The sequence below is a fragment of the Centrocercus urophasianus genome, unplaced genomic scaffold, assembly GCF_019232065.1.
Source record: "Centrocercus urophasianus isolate 14NV4802_14NV808 unplaced genomic scaffold, USGS_Curo_1.0 seq_16, whole genome shotgun sequence".
Classification (NCBI taxonomy): Eukaryota; Metazoa; Chordata; class Aves; order Galliformes; family Phasianidae; genus Centrocercus; species Centrocercus urophasianus.
In genome coordinates, this window is record NW_024884711.1 from 40,011,422 (window position 1) to 40,034,457 (window position 23,036).

Genomic DNA, 23,036 nt, shown 5'->3' on the forward strand with positions numbered 1-23,036 from the left:
TAAAAATTTGATTTTCATCTGCAAGCTTATAGATTCCTCAAGGCTGGTAACAGGATTAACCCCATGCTTTTACAATCATCACATTATTCAAAGCTCGTTTGACCTAACAGAACACCAAAGGAGTAAGAAGTGTATGTTGGAATATATATTCCACCTTCATAAAGACATGTGATTTAGAGTGCCTTCTCTCCATCATTTCCTGAAAGCACGTCCAAAGAATACTAAGGATTAAAAGGTACCATTGTTGATGGTGTGTTTGGCAGCAGTGCAGGTCTGTGATCCTTCATTCTTCCCCTATCATTGTCTCTCCTTTGTTCTCCCATTCCATGGCACATAATTGAGCCTCCTCTTCGCCCTCCTCTCCTTGAGCCGTATCGCCCCTGTTTAAGCTGCCTTTCCCTTTCTTCAAATTCAAGTAATGCTGCTTTGGCTTCTGCAGAAAGTTCTGTTAAAAAAAGAGATGGAAAAAAAAAATTAACCTCAAGCTGAAAGCACAGAAAATACCGGGGAAAAAAAACAATGCTAGAACCATAGAAACATCCCTGAAACTAAAAGAATTTGCAGACACTTTGATCTCTTCCAGGTGACATGCTAACATTTCATTAATGACGCCTCCAAAAGGAAAAAAGCACACGCACTTGTGTCTGTTGCACAGGCAAAGAACTGGCAGGTGACTGAAACAAACATGAACTAAAAGGTTTGTTTTTCCTCTCGTGTATCTGCAGAAATGCCAGGCGACACAATAAAAGCACAAGCAATCTTTACTATCAAGGATCTGTTGAGCCTTCCATAAAAAGAGATTCAACCCAAAGAATGTTTTGCACATGGGCATATTCCAAAGAAGGACACTGCTGCCAGTGAGCTGCATTTTTACTTTGTGAAACTACTTACGTACATTTGATGTGGCTGACGAACCAGCAGTACTTCCCAAGTTCCACTCAGAGCACACTTCAAATTGAGTGCTCAGCTCAAGCCTGATACAGCCACTGACAAGTCTGATACACACCCAACCCACATCACGAGCAAACACCAGAGAACAGATGGTACTCAATGAAGTCTGCCAAACTTAGCTAAAAATTGAAACAACGCTGATAAAATTAAGAAAATTATGCAGTAACAGGGCCAGGTAATCAAATTACTTGGATATGTAGAGAAAGTCTACAATAGAATCACCAAACACCATGACACCTCCAGCAGTGCCACTCTTGAGGTATCCATTATTTAAAGGGGAAAAACTTAAACCCAAGCAGGCAGCTGAGCATTTCACCACATGTCAGTGAGAACCTTCACTTTCACATTTAACAGTGGAAAATTAAATAGTCTACATCCAGACTGGATATGGCTCAGGGCCGCCTGGTCTGGTAGTTGCTGACTCTGCCTGTAGCAGGGGAAGTGAAATTAGATCATCTTTGAGGTCCTTTTCAAGCCATTCTATGATTCTGTGATTCTACAAGAAATGCACTCCTGACCAAAAGGAAAAAAAAAAACAAAACAAAACATCTTTTCAATTCACATGAATGGCAGTCAGAGCAACATTTCCATTTTTCCATTTTTAAGAATTCTCCTCTTAAAGGAGGCGAGGCACAGAGATCTGTTTCCAGGATAAAACAGCTACTTGTTAATACTGCAAAATAAGAAGATGAAAATAAAAACATTTTACATCTGACAGCACTCTTAAGCTGAAGACACTAATATGATGCTAATATTTCTTGCAAGTGTAACAGACAAAGCTACTTAACCCACCACCTTCAACATCTTTATAAGTAATCTCAGCTAGTCTTTGAAATGGAGGATTGACAGAAGGGCACAAAAGATTGAGAACAGCATATTCCCACCGACTCAGCTGTTCTTACTGAGCTACAGATACCAGCTGTACAACGGACCTGCAAAGGCTGCCATTTCACGTGCCCCAATTTTCAGAGGTATCCGACACATACAGAAAACAGGGGCTCTTTGATTCTTAAAAGTTTAAAACTGGTTGACTGTCCAAGAATGCAGCAAAATGACACTCTACAATCCCAATACCTGCCATAACGTTTCCTATGCCATTTGTGCATGCTGGCAATGAGAAAAATTTCTTAATTTATAGTCACACCAGATATTCTTATGAAATAGCACCTCTGCTTTAGTACCTGCCTCAGGAGATCAGCAGAGCCCAAGACAAAAAGGTTTCTTCCGCAAAAATCTCATACCATGCCTAGACAAGGGGCAAGGAATCCCAGTCCCTGAAGTCTTTTTTACAGTAAGCATACACATTATGGATTACTGAGGAAAATTTAGATCACTATCCTCTTATACAATGCAATCAAAAGCATGAGATGCATCTAAAGCAATCACCTTATCCACTGTTGCTGTCAGAGGCAGTAAAAGCAGGCAGAAAAAAACTGGCAAAAACAGAGCTCTCATTTCAAGCCTCTTTCCTTGCCCGAAATCTCAACCGTAAGTTAGCACAGTGAACACAAACTAATCAGAACGCAGAAGAAAGTAGTTCCTCAAACAATAACAACAATTGTTACCAGTTTGTGAGAGAGTCTAATTCTTCTTTTTGTTTTTTAATGTTTTAGTTTGGTGATATTAAAGCTTTTTTTTTTCCTTCCTATTCTCTTGGGTAAGCAGATTCGATGCAAAATGGCAGTTCCAACTCAGTGAAGAGTTCATCACATGCACTAAATGCTATATATGCCTCACCAAAGATAATTCAAAAGATTCAGCATTTTTAGAAATCAATGGCCTAGCCATTCTACAATCTCTCTGTTCAAATGCTTTAAAACAATTACTTACTTTACCATGGATAAGAAAATATTTAGGAGAGATCCCAGCTACATTTATGAGACACTCTATTTTTGCACGGCTTGCCCTGCACACACTTACTCTGATCTTGACTGTACAGTCTCTCACATGCATGCAGTTAATGCAGTGAATCAGCAATTATTTTTCTAGTGTCTCTAAGTGTCAAGATTAATTTCAATATCCCTAGTAATAAAATGGTTTCAAATGACATCTTTAATCAGCAAGAAAGAATGCACTCCTCCAATAGAGACAAGCTGTCACAAAAGGTCACCAAAATGTGACAGGATGGAAATTACGTTTGTAACTTCAACTGAAATGTTAATTTCTCTGTAAGTGTTTTCTCAACTATGTTCAGATGTTAAAATAAGGAAACGAGGCTCTACAACAAAGTTTCATTTTTAAACCAGCCATATTTACAGAGTTGCCTTATAATCTCACAAGCAAGGAAAAAGCATTTCCTGAGAACAACTTTATACTATGTGATCAGTTATTTGGTCCTTTATCAACAAATTAAGACACAAAACTAGTACGAATAGGAGCCATTTCATAACAGCAAGATTGTATTTTGTCCAAAAAAGCAGGTTAAACAAGCTGTTTACAAATTCACCTGCATTTGCATCATCTTCTCCTTTTAAGTCAGAGCCACATCCTAAATCACCCACAGAAGCAAGTCTAATTCTAAGCACTATTCTTCTAATATTCAAGCTCTAGTACAGGTTGTCTTCTCACTGGCTAGTCTCTTTGTTATATGTACAGACTGAAACCATAGATATGAAAGTGCGTGCTTAGTGCGTGCAAGTGCTATAAAGTGAAAATCGTCCTCAAGGAATTCCTTAAAATGTATTCCATGACAATAAGCAGTAAAACAAAGATCAGGCAGCCGCCACTTGACAACAGCAAGGCTTTTGAAGACACCACAGAAATGTCAAGGAAAAGACACTGTGCTCGCGTTCAAAATGCTGTAAGCTTAAACGTTACCACCAAGGAGACGGACACAGCACACACTGAAAATGACTGCAGACAACCTGGATAGAGGCCAGTCTAAGTTAAAAGAAGGCCATCCTATCTTTCACCAAAGCAGTTGTCAAAAGTTCTACAAAGCCTCTTAAGTTTCTTTTATTACAGCTCTTCAAAATGGTCCATTGCCACAGAATCTCACCCAAAGTTTCTGGAATGTTTCTCCTTTCTCTTGTCACATCTGAGAGTCTAATTATTGTTCCTTCTTTCCGTTCAGTTTTGAAACGTAATCTTCCAGACTCTTCATCATCATCTTCCTCTTCATCAGATTCCTCTTTTGTTTCTTCTTGAAGTTCCAGAGATTCAATAGCCGCCTGAATCACAAAATACAGACGATAATGCAAACTGAAAATCTACTTTCTTGATATCAGTGAGATTCAGAAGAAAAAGCTTCCTTTAAAAGATTGGTTGCCACTATATATTACAAAAAACTCAATGAATGTTAAGAACTTAGCAATTAAAAAACTCAGAAACACAACGTATAATCAATTATATGGTAATATCTACCAATAAAACCTACTGTGCTGCAATGCCATAAGAGATACGGAATCTCCAATAAAAACCATCACCAGGTTGCTAACTGCTTTTGAACACACTTATTCCATCTCCGAATTGACTAAGAGGCAATCCTGGGATACAACCAAATTCAAGTAACCCAAACACTCCTTTTTTACTTTTTATTTTAAATTTCTTAACAACTACAAGAACTGCATTGTAGAAGAAAAAAATGCAGATAGCCTCACATTTCTCAGCTTCACTCCTTTAGGTATGTATAATTGTAGTTGTCTTTATTTTTTTCTACTCTTTGAATATTTCTGATATGTAATTCATTGTGGAAGAGAATGGATTAAATGACTGCATAACATTTGAATATACTAAATTTGTATATTGGAATGCTGCTCCCTGGTCCTCATTTACTTGCCAATTCTCTCTGTAACAGAGAACATTTATTTAGATGAAAATGTCCCAATTGAAAATGGATTTCTCACTTTCAAATTAAAATATGTAAATAAACGTCATTTCCTGCACTGGCAAGATAAAATTAATGCTTAGAATGTTACACAAGTTATATTTAATTTCTGGAATTGAAAATTAAAAATCTTCTAATGTAATATGATTTTCCATAAATTATTTGGTTACTATAGTTGGCCATTTTTTGTAGAAGCCTACTTGCTCATTTCTTAGAGGCTGCACATGCAATTTAATTCTTTGTGAAGTCACTAAATACATCACAACTTCTACGTTGCTTAGACAGTTCAAAAGTGAGTGAAATATAACATGCAAAAAACGGTTTAATCTTCTAATTAACCAGATTGGTGCAGTAATTTATATGAAAAAGGCAAAAGGTGTCAGTCAGGCAGACAGATACTAAGTCAAACATCAAAAAAGGAATTAATAGCAGAATAGTGCAAAAGATTGCCTATTTCATCACCCAGGAGCCCACTTTTATATTAAAAAAAAAAAAAAAAAAATCACAAGAAAAGATAGGACCTGGCAAAACATCTTCAACTTATACAGGATTGTACAATGTAAGACCTTAAGCTCAAAGCTTCACCAGCTTTGGTCTCGTGTGTTCAGTTATTGGGCTTTATTGAGTTACTGATCCCATCTCATTTCAGATTGTTGCTTACCCAATCTAAGCACATATTCAAGCATTGTACTTCCTGACTTTGTAGAAATTCTTCAAGGTAAAGCTAACCAAACAGCCTAAGTTTACAAAAATCTCTAAGCCATATATTTTTAGAGATATTTATTTTACACACAGGCTTATCATATCAAGTAATAAAATTATAAACAACAGACAGGATGGCAGGCAAAGGAAGTCCTTCAAGATTGAAAGAAATGCAAGCCTCAAAAATCCAAACTGAGAACAACTGGCATGATTAACATATCTACATGAAATCAGAACACCTCACAGGAAAAGCAGTTGAAACCATTGGAAGAAAGGAGGCACGTTAACAAGGAAAAAATGTTAACAAGGAACAGAAACAGGAAAGCTAGAAGTTTTCTGATTAGGGTATGGTTAGGTCGTGGTTGGACTGGATGATCTTGAAGGTCTTTTCCAACCTTGGTGATTCTGTGATTCTTCCAAAAGAGGGACTTCCAAGAAGGAAAGGCACAGCACAATACCTCCACCAAACCTACACTTCAAAATACCTTAAAAACCATAATTTCACTGTTCCAATGCTCGTTTTCCTTCAGGATCATGAAGTCATGGGATGGTTCCTTTGTGGGACAAGCTCTTATTATGCTGAGCCTCTTGCTCTACTTCAGAACATAAAAACCCAGGCACATCTATTCTTGCTGCTCATGCCTCTTAAAAGCTGTGTTGGGATTCCACTTTTTTTTTTTTTTCATTGAAGTCAAGTTTCAGTCATATAATTTCACGTATGAGCACAAAGCTCATCCAGAGCTCTGCACATAGTTTGGACTGAAGAATCAGGCCCAGAATGGTTAACATGGCCATTTCTCCAACTTCTCTAGACCTGCATTACTCTATTATTCTCACTCACTTGATATCAACCTTGTGGTCTTTTGGGTCTAATTCACATTTTTCATCAGTATAATGCTCACACAACCTATTAACAAATAACAGCCACACAAGTGTTACCTATCAAAAGAAAAAAATATATTGAAAAGAGCTAATAAAAAAGCAGGCACTGAGGAAAGGCAAGGCTTGAGAATGCTGACTGATGTCCAAGTCTGATTATACCTATTATTGAGGGATTATTTAGCTGCGATGGAGACGTGAATGTGTCAGACAGTCAACCATATGTTCTCTACATACAGTACTAGGAAAGGTTATCTGAGCTGTATAGGAAAACACATCCTAGCCCACAATTTGTTTAACACCCTAGCCCACAACAACACAACTTGTTTAAGAGCTGTAGCACACAAGATACCCTTTTCTATTATCTGCTAGATAGGATGAATTGTTTTCCTGGTATTACAGTATATAAAAAGATGCTACTTTTCAGGAAAGAAATCAAGTGCAAGCACTGAATTAATAGGTAACAGTACTTAAAGGACTCCAATTAATACCAGCTAATGGTGAATCCCTCTACACACACGAACAGCCCTGGAACAGCCACTCCACATCACCTGACTGGCCAGCCAGGGCTTCTTAGCAACTCTCCTCAAAAGAAGCTTAACATTGCCCATTATGACACTTTGTGCAAAGTTCCCCTAGAGCTTTGCTGATTTTTCATTATTAGGAAAAGTAATAATGACCTTTCCCCTACCATCCTCATCAGATAACCACGCCTCAAATCCCAGTCACTGCCCAGAACTCCCCATGCTGGGTTACAACCTGCTACAGAGCACCAACAGCTTGCCAGGCAGCTGCAAAACTGATAACAGGCATAAAAAGCCCAAGAAAGCAGCACAAAGCACTAGTCAGCATGCTCAGTGCTGATCTTTGTTCAGGATCCTAAAGATGGGACGGGCAAGTGGCAAGAGGCACAAACCAAGTAAGTACTGTAAAGGCTAAGTCATATTTCTTCCACAAGAAAAATTAGATAAGAAAAGAATCTTTTATTACTTTGCTGCCCTCTGGTAGCCCCTGCTTATCTGCTAACACTAAGCAGCAACTGCTCAATCCTAAGGGATCAAGAAATAACAGAGGAGTTAAGAGGGCATTACATCAATTCCAAGGACACCTACAGATGGAAAATGGGACTATAAAACAAACCCCAGAATTTCTAAGTATTTTTTGAAAAATATTTACAATCTGACTGTTCTGATTTGCAGCTTTTTATCATTTTCCTCCAGGCTGATAAGCAGTATCATGAAACTTGAGCGAAAGCGTAACACCAGAGATCTAGCTAAGCATAGAATGAACGCTCTCCCAACAAATACAAACGTTGGCTTTTTTTTTTTTCCCCTTTTATGTCTCTATTTTATAGAAAGAAAACAAGTATGCAGCATTTCTTTTTGAAATATTTACCATCTAAGTCTAATTTTTTTACAAGCATAACTCAAGACATGGCTTAAAAATATGCAATGAGAAACCTCCATCACTGACTTCACAGGAGATTGGTTCCAATATTAAAGTGACAATGGAATTATGAATTCTAATTCATTTTTAATGAATATTTTCTAGAAATAATTAGGGATATCATTCTTCTGAAAATATTTGGAACACAGTAACTCATGTAACTGACAGTTTTACTACATTTATTTGCTGCTGAAACACCTAGGCGGCAAGCCTTCCTTTCTATCTAGTGAAGGCAAAAACATTTTCCGTACTTTCCAAGGAAACTCCGCAGAGTGTTGCCACATTTCAAAATCCGAGTTCTAGGCACCAATTCAAATTAAATATCACGTGAGAAAGTATGCCTCAAAGCAGTCCTAGCCTGGCACTCCTTTCCACTCGAGTGCCACTCCAACACGTCCCTCAATTCTGTTTTTATCAGCCTCCCCCATTGAGTTGCAGTCCTTCAGCCAGTGAGATTTTCTCTTGACTTACAAATTATTCATGCAATACAGTACGGTGTTTATTTATCTGGGAGCTTTTTTTGGTCAAGGTTTTGTTTTTTTTTTTAAATGTGGAAATTGCTTAAGATATAGCACTGCAAAACACTTCTATCAAGCTCTTTTCATTAATGAGATGCCAATTTTCAAAAATAACACTATTTAATTGTACTTTATTTAATACGGCTCCAGTCTTGCGCTCTATCTTCCACAGGAGAGATGCCAACGATTACTCGTTTGCAAGCTGTGAATGTTATTAGATTTAGTGAGGGCTGTACATTACATAACATCCAAATAATAAAAATGTTTGTAGTTAAAGACATGCATCTGTATCATACACAGAAGTGCATACTCTGGCTCTCTCTCCTTGTGGTATACTCTTTGGGAGAATCCAATTGGTAGCCTACATACAAAAGTAAATAAAACACACCTGGAATGGAAAAGAAATAAAAAGATAGTACTATCTTGGAAATAAAGCTGTAGCAATCTGCAAAGCATGCAAATCAAGTCAGAATATAGATCAAGTGCATAAAGAAGCAGACAAAACATTTGCATTCCATGTTGAACAACTTCTATTAAAAAGTCAATTAAAAATGCATTCATGTTGCCTTTTGAATGAAAACAACTGAATTCTGAACTAGAAAAATTTCAACTAATCAAGAGTTCTGTAATAAATATTCCCTATATTCTAAATACAAAGCTGTGCTTTCTCTAAGCAGTAAGTTTGACAGAGAAATCAGTACTTGATTTTATACAACACGCAGTGCTCTCACCATCTCACAGAGCCGCTGGATGCAGATAGCACAAGTGCAGACTGCTTTTAGAACACAAGAGAACTGTTTATCCAGTGAATGGAGAAAAAGTAGTTCTTCAAGTGTTGTACTAGTTGTTTGTTTGCTTTTTTTTTAAGGATAAGTTTAATAAGAACGAAATAAATGATATTTAAATTATATGTGGTTGAGGATGTCACACTGGCACAGAAGGGTAAACACTACAGGCTGTCTTTCAATATCTCTGCTCCTATACCAAAGAATGCTATTTTAAGTTTCATGCAACTGGAGAGTACCACAGCACACCCATTTGCTAGCACCTCAGAGAAGAATGCTCCTGTGTCTTTGAGGAATTAATTTTCTGATGAGTTCAGTCTCCACAGAGGGCACACACTCTGACTACGCTTCTCAGCAGGTATCACACTCAATCCTATTTAATTAAGAACTGGATAAAAGTAATATGAAACCAGATTCCTGGTGGAGAAAGGAAAAAAAAATCCCTCTGCAGCAAGCATCTAGTGTGGAAGGCAAATTAGTAACAAGTATGATATCATTGTTTCAGGCTGTAAGATATACTTGAACAGTTTTTGGCACATGCTTCCTCCCAGGCACTTACCCCTCCCTTCCTAACCAAAGAGCTAAAGTGAACTTCACAGAAATTTCTGTCCCAATACAACTTCTTTCAACACAAAGACTTCATCTTTGTCATAATATTCATATTATGTTCTCACTCATCCTCAAAACGTGATACCAGGAAGCTCCACCATCACTCTTAACAGCAGGAAATCACCTATCTGAAAAGTGATGCACCACTGCTACCAGAGATTTTAAACAGCCTAACCACATTGCACTGTCATTGTTCTCCTACTCCAAAGGATTTCTAAAATTTCTAATGCTGAACCTAAGATTAAACACAAACACTTTGAACTCTCCTACAATTATCAGCCCAAGGTGCAGAGAGCACTCCATGTACCCAGCAGTGCTATTACGTTAGATGCTATCACAGCTCATCTTTATATAAAAAGAGTAATGGCACCAATAATTCAACACTGGCAGAACTGCATTAGTTCTTACCCAGCAATACTGCCAATTCTAATTTTGAAACAACTCAATTCGGTTTTCCATTAAATTCACGACATACCTCTTCAGATTCATTTGTCATTGTCTGTGATTCTTCCAGCTCCTCATCAGCTGTATACTCTCCTTGTTCTTCCATTGCTTGCTGATTGTATGACTGCATGTAATCTTCATCCTAAAACAACAGTGCAAGAAACTGTGAAGACACAGGCCAACTTTACAGAAACAAATCCATCAAAAAGCAGGCTCTGGATGCATTGTTATCATTTTCAGAACTGGATGGTAATTGTATCTATCAGAATTCTCAACTATAAGTGATAGATCATAGGAGGCATAATTATCAGGCTTTTAACTAGATCATAATTTCAATATTATTAAAAAATACATATAACCAAAATGTTTTCATTGTTTCCAATAATGTCATCTCATAAAGCTGCCATCTGCTTCTGTACTTCTACATCCTTTGATGAAGAAAGAATTGCAGTAATTTCTTTCCAGAAGAAATAGGTACCCACAGCACACACACATTAACACCAGATTTGAGTCCAACAAAAACAAACATTCTTAGAAAACAGAGATCATTTACAAATGAATGAGTTACATTCTGTACAATTCTCAATAACTCCGTATACTTCTGATCAATAAAAGAGAACAAAAATGTCCTCTGATGAAGTCTGATGACGTTTTAAGACATCTCACTGATCACACACAGTGTTAATTAAGATTATATCATTTATCTAGCAATTAAAGCCAGCACTTGTTCTCTAATGTACTGTTTAAAACATACCAAATTACGCAGGTGACATTTTCTGAACTAACCTCCAATCTCTTTATTCAGGTTTAGACAGTTCTCAGTTACAAAAAGGATGAACAAGCAGGACATCAATCACTTTGGGATATTAGCACCTTAAAGATGTCTTTAGCAGGTCAATAATCTTTTCACCTTCGAAAGACTTTATCAGATCTTGCCTAAAGCTTGGATAAAAGCTTTTGCATTAAGTACTTCTAACAATTGGCAGTGTATCTCCACCACACAAAGCTGTTTTCTTCTTTAAGGATACAATCCTCAAGGTCATGATTCTCAACTGCCTTCCAGCATGACAAAGGAGCATTACCTACCGCCAAACAAGCTGTCAACACAAACTTTGTCACAGCCTAGATAAAGAAACTGGCAGACAGTGATAATAGGTCTAATTTCCCCTCCTCCCCAGGGAGGTAAACAGTTTTCAAATCAGTCTGAAACCCTATGCACGTAAAGCAATGTTATCTTCGAAGATACAATAGAAAGAAACTCACTGGAAATTCATCCAGGGGTTCATTGATTTCAAGGTCTAGCACTTCATCATCTTCTCCAGGCTCTTCCCCATACTCTATTTGGTCTTCTGTCAGTTCAGGATCGTTGCCTTCGTAATGTCCTTCCTCAGAATACTCTGAAGCATACACTTCAGGTGCTTCAGATTTGTCGTAACCAATTTCATCTTCTCCTTGGCTGTACCCAGACCCATGTTCGACTGATGGATCGTTGATGTTCTCAGAGAGTTCGTATGATGTAAACATGCCAGACGTAGCATTGAGGCTAACCGTGACACCTTGAGAACTGCAGCGGAAGGGAAAAAGATTAAAAGGCTGAAGTATAAAACCCTCAAGTGTGCATACAAAGGCTGAGCAAAATAAAGCCAACAAATACATATTTTGTGAGTCTATGAATAAAATTGTACCTCACACACTATTTGACTCTATGCCATGCTCTCACAATGCATACTGTACTGCAGCTTATCACTAGCTGCAGGCTATTTGACCAGGGGAATCAAACCAGCCAGATGGTTTAACAGGTCAAACTGGCAAAAGTCCTGCTCAGTAACCAAAGCAGGCTGGATTTAATTTTAATTCCAAGACTAACAGAAAATTCACAAAGTTACCATAACTGCATCTGCTTTCCCAATCTCTCAAACCTGTAAATTATTTTTCAATTGTATGCATTAATGCTGTTCATTCTTAATTACACTGAATTTGTTTGTTTGTTTGTTTGTTTTGACAGATTCACTATTCTAATATAATACATATTGTCAAAATTACAAATACATATGCATGTCTTCTAAATGCCTAAGATTCTAAATTAGTAACAGCACTGGTATAGACAAGGAATAGAAGCAAAATAAAACATCAAGAAGATTATCTGGAAGAAAAGCAAAACTCAGAATTTACTGTTTGACACAGCTAGTGTCATCAACACAGAAAAGAATGACTCATTAACACAGACCAGTTATAAAAGCAGGGACAAAAAGCTCTTTGATTAGAGAGGTTCTGGGTACAAGGAAAAAAAGATTGCTTTTTGTTGTTGCTTTTTAAATTACATTCCTATTATCAACCATTTTCGTAAGTTTGAAGGCACAAAAACCAAGGCAGCTTTGAGCAATTTGCATCTATCAGATGGAGAAGATTTAACACAATAACCAAGACATTATGCAGGATTATCATTATCCTCTCAACTATAGAGGCAGATGAGTTTCAGTGGAAACAAAGGGAGAGGAGTGGACCAAAGCTTTCATATCCTGGCAATAAAGCTGCTAAAAACGCAAGAATTTTCTACAGAAACCTGCTTCCACTACTACACTTCAGGTACTTTCTCAGCACTAATACAGTCACATAGCTATCCCTGCTGCCCATAGCTCACAAGGAGGAAATACGGAGCAGAAACAGCAAGAATTTCCCATGCTGAAGGGAACAGACCACTCCTGCAAGGAGGAAGAGCAGTCAGTGCAGAGATGAATGGTCAGAGCTATTTTACCTCACCATCATCAAGCCAACAAAGGGAGGCATCCCCATGTCCTAATCCAGACCAAAGACAGGAAGGAGGTTGCAGAGCAACACCAACATAACCATTCAGAACATACACCTGCACAGCATGACACATCAAGAACAGCAGCACCCGAAGGAAGAGGTCATTAAAAACAACAGTCATACTGCATTACAAGCATCTTCCAATACCTTTCAATCCAGCTCAGAACTATTGAGGCTTGCTTACAAGTCGTCCTTGTAAACAGGTTGTGCAAAGTTTTGCAAATTACTTTCTGCTTGATAGCTGTACTTATTTTGTAAACTTTCCCCAAATGAGGTTTATCAGGAAGAAGAATCCGAGGAAACCAGGAGAAGCAAATGCAATCGACTGAGAGCTCGAACTCAGGAACTTTGGACTTACTGTACAGGCTTAATAGACTAAATAATATTAACTAATTCACCTTGGACTGCATAAAGTTAAGAGTTAATTGCACATGCAATGCTATGATACACAGCAGGATCACATACAAGGGGAGAAAGGAGGAGAGAGGTAAGGATAGAAAAGACTCAGCACCTCCAAAACTTTGAAAGACTCTGTGGCAGGGTTGGCCCCACAGTCTCTCCCTTTACTCAAATAAAGAAAGGGAAAGACACTCCTCTGCCTCTTTTGGGGATAAAGATAATTGAGCAAGCCTATCTGAACCAAAATTTTCACAACACTATTAAGACTGCCGTTTGGATTTGTAATGCACCTAATTTAAGTGCTAATTTAAGATCTGTATCAACATACAGCATTCACAGGGCAGACTCCTCAAGCTCCCAAACAACTACATCCTTGCTTAACCCTAAAAACCTCACACAAATTTCCTGCTGTGTACTCTATACATATATTTAAGCCATGGTTCAAGCTTTATAAACTTTGGAGCTCCACTCCTCAAGATATTCAGGGATAAGATACATTTTTAAAAGCAGAATGGCAGTGAAAGGACTTGTCAGGAGGAGAAAGTCTACTGCAGCAGAAACAAGGCATAGAACACAAGTTCTGCAAGACTCACAGACAGTCCTAAACAGCACAGGAGATGTCATTTCTTCAAGTTATTACTATTTTTTTTTGGAATAGATTTCGATTAAGTTAATTTTATTCAAATAAGCTAAACATCATTTTACTCATTTGCTAATAATGCTACTGAACACACTATATAATACACCATTAAGTAACTAAGAAGCAAAAGTATGTTTCAAATATACAACAATTGCAGTTTAGCTTTAGTTTCATTATTAGCTATCATCAGTGGTAGCCATTAACACTTTGCATATATTGGTTGTGCATGCAACTTCACAGTTATCCAGAACACAGGCTTTAGAAAAGAGATACCGAAATTCTTGTTCCTCTTCATTGTCACTCTGCAGGAGGTCATCATTCAGCTCTTCATCTGACAAGTCTGATTGATTCTGGATTTCAGAAAAAGTCAATCATTAACAGAAAAAGTACACAGAGTTTAACTATAGAAACTACTCAAACTTCTGAACATTGGCATTATTTTTTAATGAGGAACATATTTCAGACTGAGACCATACCTCCAATGAAATTACCTAATTCAAGAAAAAACAATACTACAAAAAACAACAAATCTGTAAATAAACATTTCACAGCCTTACTCAGATTTGCCCAGCTATCTAGACTTTCACTGAGGTATTCCCATGCGTAGCTGAATATGACAACTCATTTGAAAGACCAGGATAAGAGAAATGTTAACAACAGTGCTCCTATTTACTGCCTCGTGACCCTGATGTATCAGGCAACTCAAGAAAAACACCAAGTTACACCTCTTTCTAAAGGGCAGAAATATTTAGGAGGCCGGAGGACATGATGTAATGATATTAAGAACATTGACACAACATAATTTGCTTTCAAGTGAAGTAAAAATTTATAAAATACTGTGACTTTTCTAAGCTCCTTATTTGCCAATCATAATTTCACTTTCTTCATACACATATTTTTTAACTATTTTGTTCTAAATAATTACACACCAGAAGGAGAGAACCACGGCTTTGCTTAGCCACATTATTCCCATCGCTCTGCAGTAATGGGGGCAGAAAGGTTACACAAGGATAGTACTGAAAGTAGTGAGATAGGATTAAGTAGAAGCAAGTTTAGATTGAACAGCTCAGGGAAAACTCCCCAAGAAGCCTAGCACTACTCCACCACTCAAGTCCATACCCACACAAACTGCTGAGCACTAAGATAGAAAACTGCAAACACAACTAAGGAGGGCACAAGTCTCATCAAACACTGGAGAAATACAATACTGGTAATACTCACACAGATTAATTTCAGTAAGTGAGCAGCTTTATCAACTCACATTTTAACCACTGTACATATATACATATAGTTAACATTTGGATAACATTTAACATTTTGGATAGCCGGTCTATCAGACAACAGGATTTCCTATCTTAACAAATTACTGACAGAGCAATTTCACAAAGCTAGCTTTTAATATTTAGAGTGTGGAAAACACATCAATTAAAACTCAACTTCTACCGATCTGGGTGACTTAAGCCTAGTCATCTTCAAACATAACTTTAAAAACTATTTCATAAATTAACTCATTTAGCAGATAAAGAGAAGCAAGGGGCAACTAGCCAGTTTTGATTTCCCAAGCATTAAATCCTATCTCCTCCTTCAGGTATCAGTTCTGTTATACAGTTCAATTTTGTAAACTCAATTATGTTCTCCAGCATTAGCTGCTCCTTGCCTTCCCTGTAGAAGGGGAAATCCTCTGCCTACCTGCTCCACAAAATAGTAGCACTACCTACAGATACTATTGACTTTTTACGTTCTTTTGTTGTTTTACTTTTCTCGTTACCCAGGATGAATCAGAGCACCTCACACAGACCTCAGTAAAACACTGCTGGGAATGAGCAGCACAACATTACTGGTATTCTTTAAATAGCTTTACATAGACAGGAAACTGACAGTTTAAATGAATTCTCAGGAATGCTTCAGGAAGCTTTTTTTTTTTTTAATTAAGTCAGTTTGAACTTCAGATAAATCAATTTAGAGAATCAACTCTTTTTTGAACTGTATGTTTCAAGAACAAATACTATTTCAGAAAAAAAACTTAAAAAAATAATTAAAAATCATCATACTTGGAGGCATTTCACTAAAAGACACAGGCACAGATTGCTCTGCTAAAACAGCAGATCTCAGATACTTGAGCAACATGGCTGTCTTTGGGGATGTTTGATACATAAAAAGCCACATCAAATAACTACAGTGAACGAGATGAATGAAGTTCACATTTCAATACGCATAACAACTCGCTTAATGTACATCTCTTACCTTTTTGCCAGCAAGCAAATCCTCTCCAAGCAAATCATCTTCAAGTTCACTGGAAAATATTAAGACATTTTTCAAAGTTGAACCTCAGAAAACAGAAAGACACATTATTTCGGGTACACGGCTTAGGAAAGTAACTTGAGAATTTTTACTGATTCCACACAAAGCTTTCCTTTCATCGAAACATGTAGCAAGTTGAAAAAAAAGATTTTAAAAGTAACCGCAAACCAGACACATTAAAGTAACACTGCTGTTGTGCCAACACTTCATTTCTCTTTATCCCTTTCCAAATCCATCCTATCATGACAAAGTACAAAGACCTAGGCAAAGCATATTGCTTTATGACATGATTAGCCAGATCCCTGCTTCCAGGTCCTTCTTTTTAAGGCCTCTTGGGCATACTGTCCAAATTGCTCCTTCCCACTTCCCCACAGAAGCTACAGGTGAAACTATGCCATGCTGCAGGCAGCACTCAGCCTCCAGGCTACACCATCCAAGCTGCATTTGAAGAAGAAAGCACTTGGAAACCAGCTAACCTGGGAGGCATTAAGGCCTATAGATTTTGTGAAAGCTCCAAGGTTCAGGAGGAGGAAATAAAGACAAGTCAAACAGACATCCGTGGGACTACAGAAATTAGGACTGTGGCTCACCACCACTTTGAGAATGACTAAGAATTCAGGAAACAAAAATACAAGGTTTTGGCTCACAAAACTTCTTCCATCATGTAAAAATCTCTGCCATAAAGAGGATGCAACAATAAGGAACTACACTCCTGTGATTTAGAACAAGTTGTTCTCTCCTCAGTGAAAAGGTTGTCTAGCCCCAGGAGACCCACCCTTCAATACAAAATACTTCTTACTGCCAAATACCAATATTAGAACAAGCACAGGCTAATACTAAAATGAGATGACAGTGATTTGATGTATGAACTGTAACTCAAGAATTAGAATCCATTTTAACCTACACCCACTTAAAAAAAAAAAAAAACAACCCACAATCAATCAAATTACATACAAATTAAATACCCCAAAGTGAGAACAGTCCTTATGAGCAGAATCAAAAGCAAAGATAGTTTTCATAGTATTTCTGCCCACAAAAAAAGAATGTATTTGCCACTCTTTCAAAGCAACTAGAAAGCAAAGTCATACTGGAGTAAATGCGTAAGAGTTCTTTAGAGTTCCAGAGGAAGACTTAAAGGCAATCCCAAGGCATAAAGCATTGCTAGAGTTGACAGATATCCCTTGTTAAGACCTAGCTCGTGTACAGGTAGCGCCTGAAAACATAAAAAACAATCTTCTGAGAAAAGTGATTATTTTCTATATCAGCACTAAATAGGATGTTATCATCTGCACACAGTATTTGCCCGTAGTTACCGATCTCAAACAGTTCCAGGAATGACTGAACATCAATAGCAACTGTTCTGTGATCACTGTGAGCAATATTAAGCACAAATTAGGCCCTAAGACATACCACGCATTCAGTGAGTAGAAGAGCTAGAATTTAAGCCCTTCATTTCAGAGACAGAAAACTTTCTGTAACAGAATTGTTTCCAGAACAATTTAAAGCCAAACTCAAGGTAGGGAAACAAGTCTAATCTCTTCAGCACAGAATCAGCTGCCAGTAACCTGACAAATGCACCAAGATTTGAAAACACTTCCCAGCAGTACAGTCCACCACTGACAGCTTTTAATAAATAGCACCAAACAAATTGCAAGAGACAGCAAGCATGCGTTGCACAAACATTCAAAGACAAAAGCAAGCCAAGCCAGTAAGAAGTTCGGATCAGAACTGTAAAACAATGAAAGATTGACTTTATTGTCTAAATATATTTAGGGCTATTCAACATATTACTAAAAAACTTTTGATGTGATTACTTCCCTTTTTAAGAAAGATTTGATCAATAGAAGTAATTGCAAACATACTCTAAATATAACATGACAATCAAAAAAATTGCACTAGCACGTAAATGAAGCTCATAACAACTGGGAAGTTGTCATAGTTCATTGTGTTTTTCTATGTTTACGCTGTTTTTTTCTTCTTCTAAATGAGCAAAGTTGGTTACTATTTGAATAAGCAAAGAAATAGTGGAAAGCCTACACAATAAAGCATACATAGCTCAAGCTTCTTTTAAATAGCTAAATCTGAAGTTACAGGTCAGAACGAAGAGGAACCAGAATTACCAGATCTCACTTCTTAAAGCAACTAACAAAACCACTACTGCAAGATTTTAGGTCAGCAGGGAAAAATAGAGAAAACCAAATGGCTGCAAGCTGATACCAAAGCCATACAAAACAAATTAAGCTGGAATAAAAGTACACACCCGTGACAGTTCCAAAGGAAACTGATCCTCACTATCACCAAGACAAACGTCTTCCTAATGCTGCAGTTCTAGGAAAGTAGGGCTACAGTAATCAAATAGTTTGCTGCTCTCAGAAGAGACAGACTCATTACCTGCCCTTCTTTGACTTCAATGTTCATTGTTCCCCCCACTGAATAAATTCAGCTCACCAAATCAGCAAGAGAAAATACCCTCAAAAAAGAAACACAACAAAATGGAAGACATTTTTTGCCAGTACAGAGAAACTGTCCCAGAGGAGAGTCAGAAGAAATAAATTTCCACAAAAATCAACTATCAACTCACTTTTGTCGTCTCACTGAACAGCACCAGAACGGTACATTTCTCCCAAACTCAAGTTTGCAGCTACTTGTAGAGATAAACGTATAAGTTAACAGCCCGTGATAAACTCATCAGATTATATGGGCCTTTCTGGCCTCTGATTTCATGAGCATGCCCCATTAAACATGAGCAGTAGCAAGGACAAATGTTTTGGGAAAGAATGTTAAAATAAAACCAGAGAAAAGTAATGGGAAAAATTCTCTAAGAACAATGTGATATTTGTATTCCAAAATAATAAAACCCTTCTGATTCTCAGTAATCACCCTCCACTGTTTGAGAACAGAAAGAGCTGGGAATTCAAACTGGTTTACATGTCGGGGGGATGGGACTCTTAAGAAGCAATGCAGTGCATGTGCGGATGGACGACGCATCAGCCCCTCGCCCTCCTCCCAGAAAAGTAAGGAAAAGTTGCAAAACGAAGCACGAGGAATCAAAGAAATCCCATGTTCATTTATCATTTTCAGTAAACCATGTCCTATACAGAACAGGGCCAGCAGTTACAAAGTTTCAAGCAATTACTTAGGCAATAACACACTCAGGAGCAAGGTATTCACAGTCGCCCAGACAAACACAGAAGTCAACACTTCCACAAAAGAGCACTGCAATCTATGAAAAAGTAGTATTAAAATATTAATAATTCTAACATTTGCAAATGAAATAATGCTCCATTAGATAAATTTGTAGGAAGTATTCTCTCAAATGATCAGCAAGATGACTGGGTGATCAGCCTGGTGGATGAGGGAAAGGCTGCTGACATACTCTATATATGTCAGCAAAGCTTTTGGCTTTTTGTCTCCCATAGATTTCTCCCAGGGAAGGTGGCAGCCCATGGCTTAGACAGATACATACTTTGCTGGGTAAGGAACCAGTTGGAGGGCTGGGCACAGAGGTTAGTGGTGAATGGAGTTAAATCCAGCTGGTTACTGGTCACGAGTGGTGATCCCCAGGAGTCAGTATTGGGGTCTGTCCTGTTTGGTATCTATACAGATGACCTGGACACTGGGACTGAGGGCACCTTCAGCAAGTTTGAAGATGACACCAAGTTGAGAGAAAGTGCTGACCTGCCTGGGGATAGAAAGGCCCCTCAGAGGGACTTAGGCTGGATAGCCAGGCTGAGGCCAATGAGATGATCTTCAACATGACCAAGTGCTGGGCCCTTCACTTTGGCCACAACAACCTCATGCATCACTGCAGGCTTTGGTAGAAGGCAGGAAAGCTGTGCAGAGGAAAAGGATCTGGGAGTACTAGTCAACATCCAACTGAACATCAGCCAGCAGTGTGCCCAGGAGGCCAAGAAGGCCAATGCCATCCTTGTTTGTATCAGAAATAATGCAGCCAGCAGGGGTAGAAGGTGACCGACCCTCTGTGCTCAGCTCTGACAAGGCCACATCTTGAGTACTGTGTTCAGTTGGGCTCCTCACTACAAGAAAGGCATCTAGGCCCTGAAGCGTATCCAGGGAAGGGCAACAAAGCTGTAAGGGGACTGGAGCACAAGTCCTACAAGGAAAAGCTGAGAGAACTGGGATCGCTCACTCTGGAGAACAGTCCAGAGAAGAAGAAGCTAGGGGGGGACCTTACTGCCCTCTACAACTACAAGAAAGGAGGTTGTGGTAAGGTGAGGGTCTGCCTCTCCTCCTGTGTCACAGCGATAGAACAAGAGGAAATGGTCTCAAGTTGTGCCAGGGGATGTTCTGGTTGGATATTAGGAGAAATTTCTTCTCCTAAAGAGTGGTCAGGTTCTGGAACAGGCTGTCCAGGGAGATGTTTGAGCCACTGTCCCTGGAAGTTTTCAAGAAGTGTGGAGATGTGGTACCACAGAACATGATTTAGTGGGCAACGTTGGTGGTAAATGGATGGCTGGACTAGATGATCTTAGAGGTCATTTCCAACCATAATGATTCTATGAATCACCAGTACTGAACCTGAAATCACTTCCCTTACAATTCTACTAAAGAATAAATAAAATACAACTTCTAATAATAAATCAAGAAAAAAATGAAAGCAAATTTAAAAGACAAAGCATTTGTCTAAAACTCTGTGTTTCAAAATGTCAGCTTAGTGAAAATACTCCATAACCTTTCTCAAGTCCTATGAAAATAGCTTTGCTACCAGGGGTTTACCCGCAGCAATGCACTACTTCTTCCAGTGGAGTAACTGTCTGACTCTTCCAAACCACTTTTCACAGTAACAGTAGCTCAGGACATGATTTAGTAGAGGGTTGTTAAGAGTTAGAGTAGTGTGGTTAGGTCGTGATCGGACTCTGTGATCTTTAAGGTCTTTTCCAACCTGAGCGGTTCTATGCTTTAGCCATTCTAAGCCAAGGTAGGAGAGCTACAAAACAAATGGGGCCAATCAACATCAAAAAGTCTACCATGAAGTCAGCAGCAAAAGGAAAAAAGAAACAAAAGATATTCTACTACCAACATTTGTCCATGACATTGGTTTCAGTAATTCTGAGGTGTCTCACGCTACCTCAAACACGACATCACATTTCTGGGGTTGGGAGGCAGCACAGTACAGCGAGTTGCCTCCAACGAGTTATTTTAATTGCATTCTCAAAGCAGATTAGTTCCTTGATGCAGTTCACCATCCAACCCACAGCTGTGCTGGCATGACAGAGCAGCAATATCCTTCACAGCAGAACACTGTACACTCAAGATATTGTCTGAGTTCCTTATTCATTCTTACTTATGTCCTAGAGCAATAAGAACTGCTCACTCAGCCTAGCAGGAAAGCACGGAAGAGGAAACTAACTAATCCCTTAGGAATGACAATAAATGCAGAGTAGCTGGTTCACTCCCAGAGCTCAGCTCAGTGGAAAACTACTTACAGTAAAGTTTGTTTACTACAATCACAAGAGTGATTATTAGATAAGACTTATTTCATTTTTTTCCCGTTTTTCACAGTGAAACCTGGTGACAACTGGCACAGTCTGAACAATTCTCTCAGCTGCCAAACAGGAATAACAAAAAAATCAACTTCACAAGAAGTGAAAAGTTCTCTGCCATAAAGAACAGATAAGTCAAATCAGCAGTTAGACATAGGTTTTTCAGAACACACACACACACACACACACACTCCAAAAATAACCAAGTTCATGCATATTTCTAAATCCCCATAGTTGTCATATATTTTTCAATAGAAGGTCATATGTACGCTCCATTACCAAAGGATTTTGAAGAATTTAAACATCTATTTTAAAAATCCCCAAATTCAAGTACTAGCAAAAAATCTGTTTAAGCCAATTATTAAGACCCTACTAAAGATGTAGAGGAAAACCAGGACAGTAATTGTAAATTTAATTACACACCACAAACGCTTTATACTTATCTAATTTTAAATAGCATCTCTTCATAGTGCTCTCTATATTCCTCAAGGCAAGTATACATTTGGCACAGTCTAACATCTGCTGACACATGCATAACAACCAACATCTTCATTAGTATCTAAGTGTGCACTACTGCAAATGTTAGAATACAAAATGTGAGAATCAGAAAACACAGCAATGTCATTTAACATACAGAAGCTGAACATAAAAATATTCTACTCACCTGTCCCACTCATCATCTCCAGCTCTTCTTCTCCAAGATCTTTCTGCACCAGGCTTATCAAACTGATCAAAGTCATCATCTGTTTAAATACAAAACAAAACAAAAGGCAACTACGTGAAATAATTCTTATTGAAATTCAAGGTTGTTTCTAAAGCAACCACTTCAGAGACAGAAGCTTCCCAGGAATCCATGAAGCTCAAGCACACTGGAGGTCAAGGAAATGATGTCCAACAGTTCTTTGCTTGCCTTGTGCGCATCACACCCATCCATCCACACCGGGGTCCTGGAAAGGTACTCTGAAAACGGCAGCAAGCATCAGCACAACACAGGAAGGCACCAGCAACCCCAAGAAGTCGAAGGAAGTGAAGGAAGTCAGGCATAAAAACCCTTCAGTTGTCTCAGCCAGAGTTTAAAAGAAAACAAACTACACAAGAACTGGAAGTAGCTTACATTGTTACTAAGCATACAGATATCCAGTCATCCTCCAGCACAATCTGTGCTCAAGTCTTTGTCTAAGTACAATGTCAACGATCAAGTGGTTTTCTGCATTTCTGCCCTTA

General features: G+C 38.3%; 1 protein-coding gene across 5 annotated transcripts in view; it reads right to left on the reverse strand.

Moving 5' to 3' along the window:
• RBM33 (RNA binding motif protein 33) overlaps nt 1–23,036 on the reverse strand; it is a 95,063-nt gene that overhangs the window by 64,436 nt on the left and 7,591 nt on the right. For 4 of the 5 annotated variants that reach the window (XM_042816461.1, XM_042816463.1, XM_042816464.1 and 1 more), the window contains exons 2-8: nt 22,477–22,555; nt 16,252–16,334; nt 14,281–14,357; nt 11,424–11,724; nt 10,192–10,302; nt 3,950–4,121; nt 240–445 (exon numbers count right to left, since the gene is read on the reverse strand). In XM_042816461.1, coding sequence (XP_042672395.1) covers nt 240–445; nt 3,950–4,121; nt 10,192–10,302; nt 11,424–11,724; nt 14,281–14,357; nt 16,252–16,334; nt 22,477–22,555 — 1,029 coding nt within the window. The remainder of the gene's footprint in view (nt 1–239; nt 446–3,949; nt 4,122–10,191; nt 10,303–11,423; nt 11,725–14,280; nt 14,358–16,251; nt 16,335–22,476; nt 22,556–23,036) is intronic. The other variant, XM_042816462.1, reaches the window with a different exon arrangement.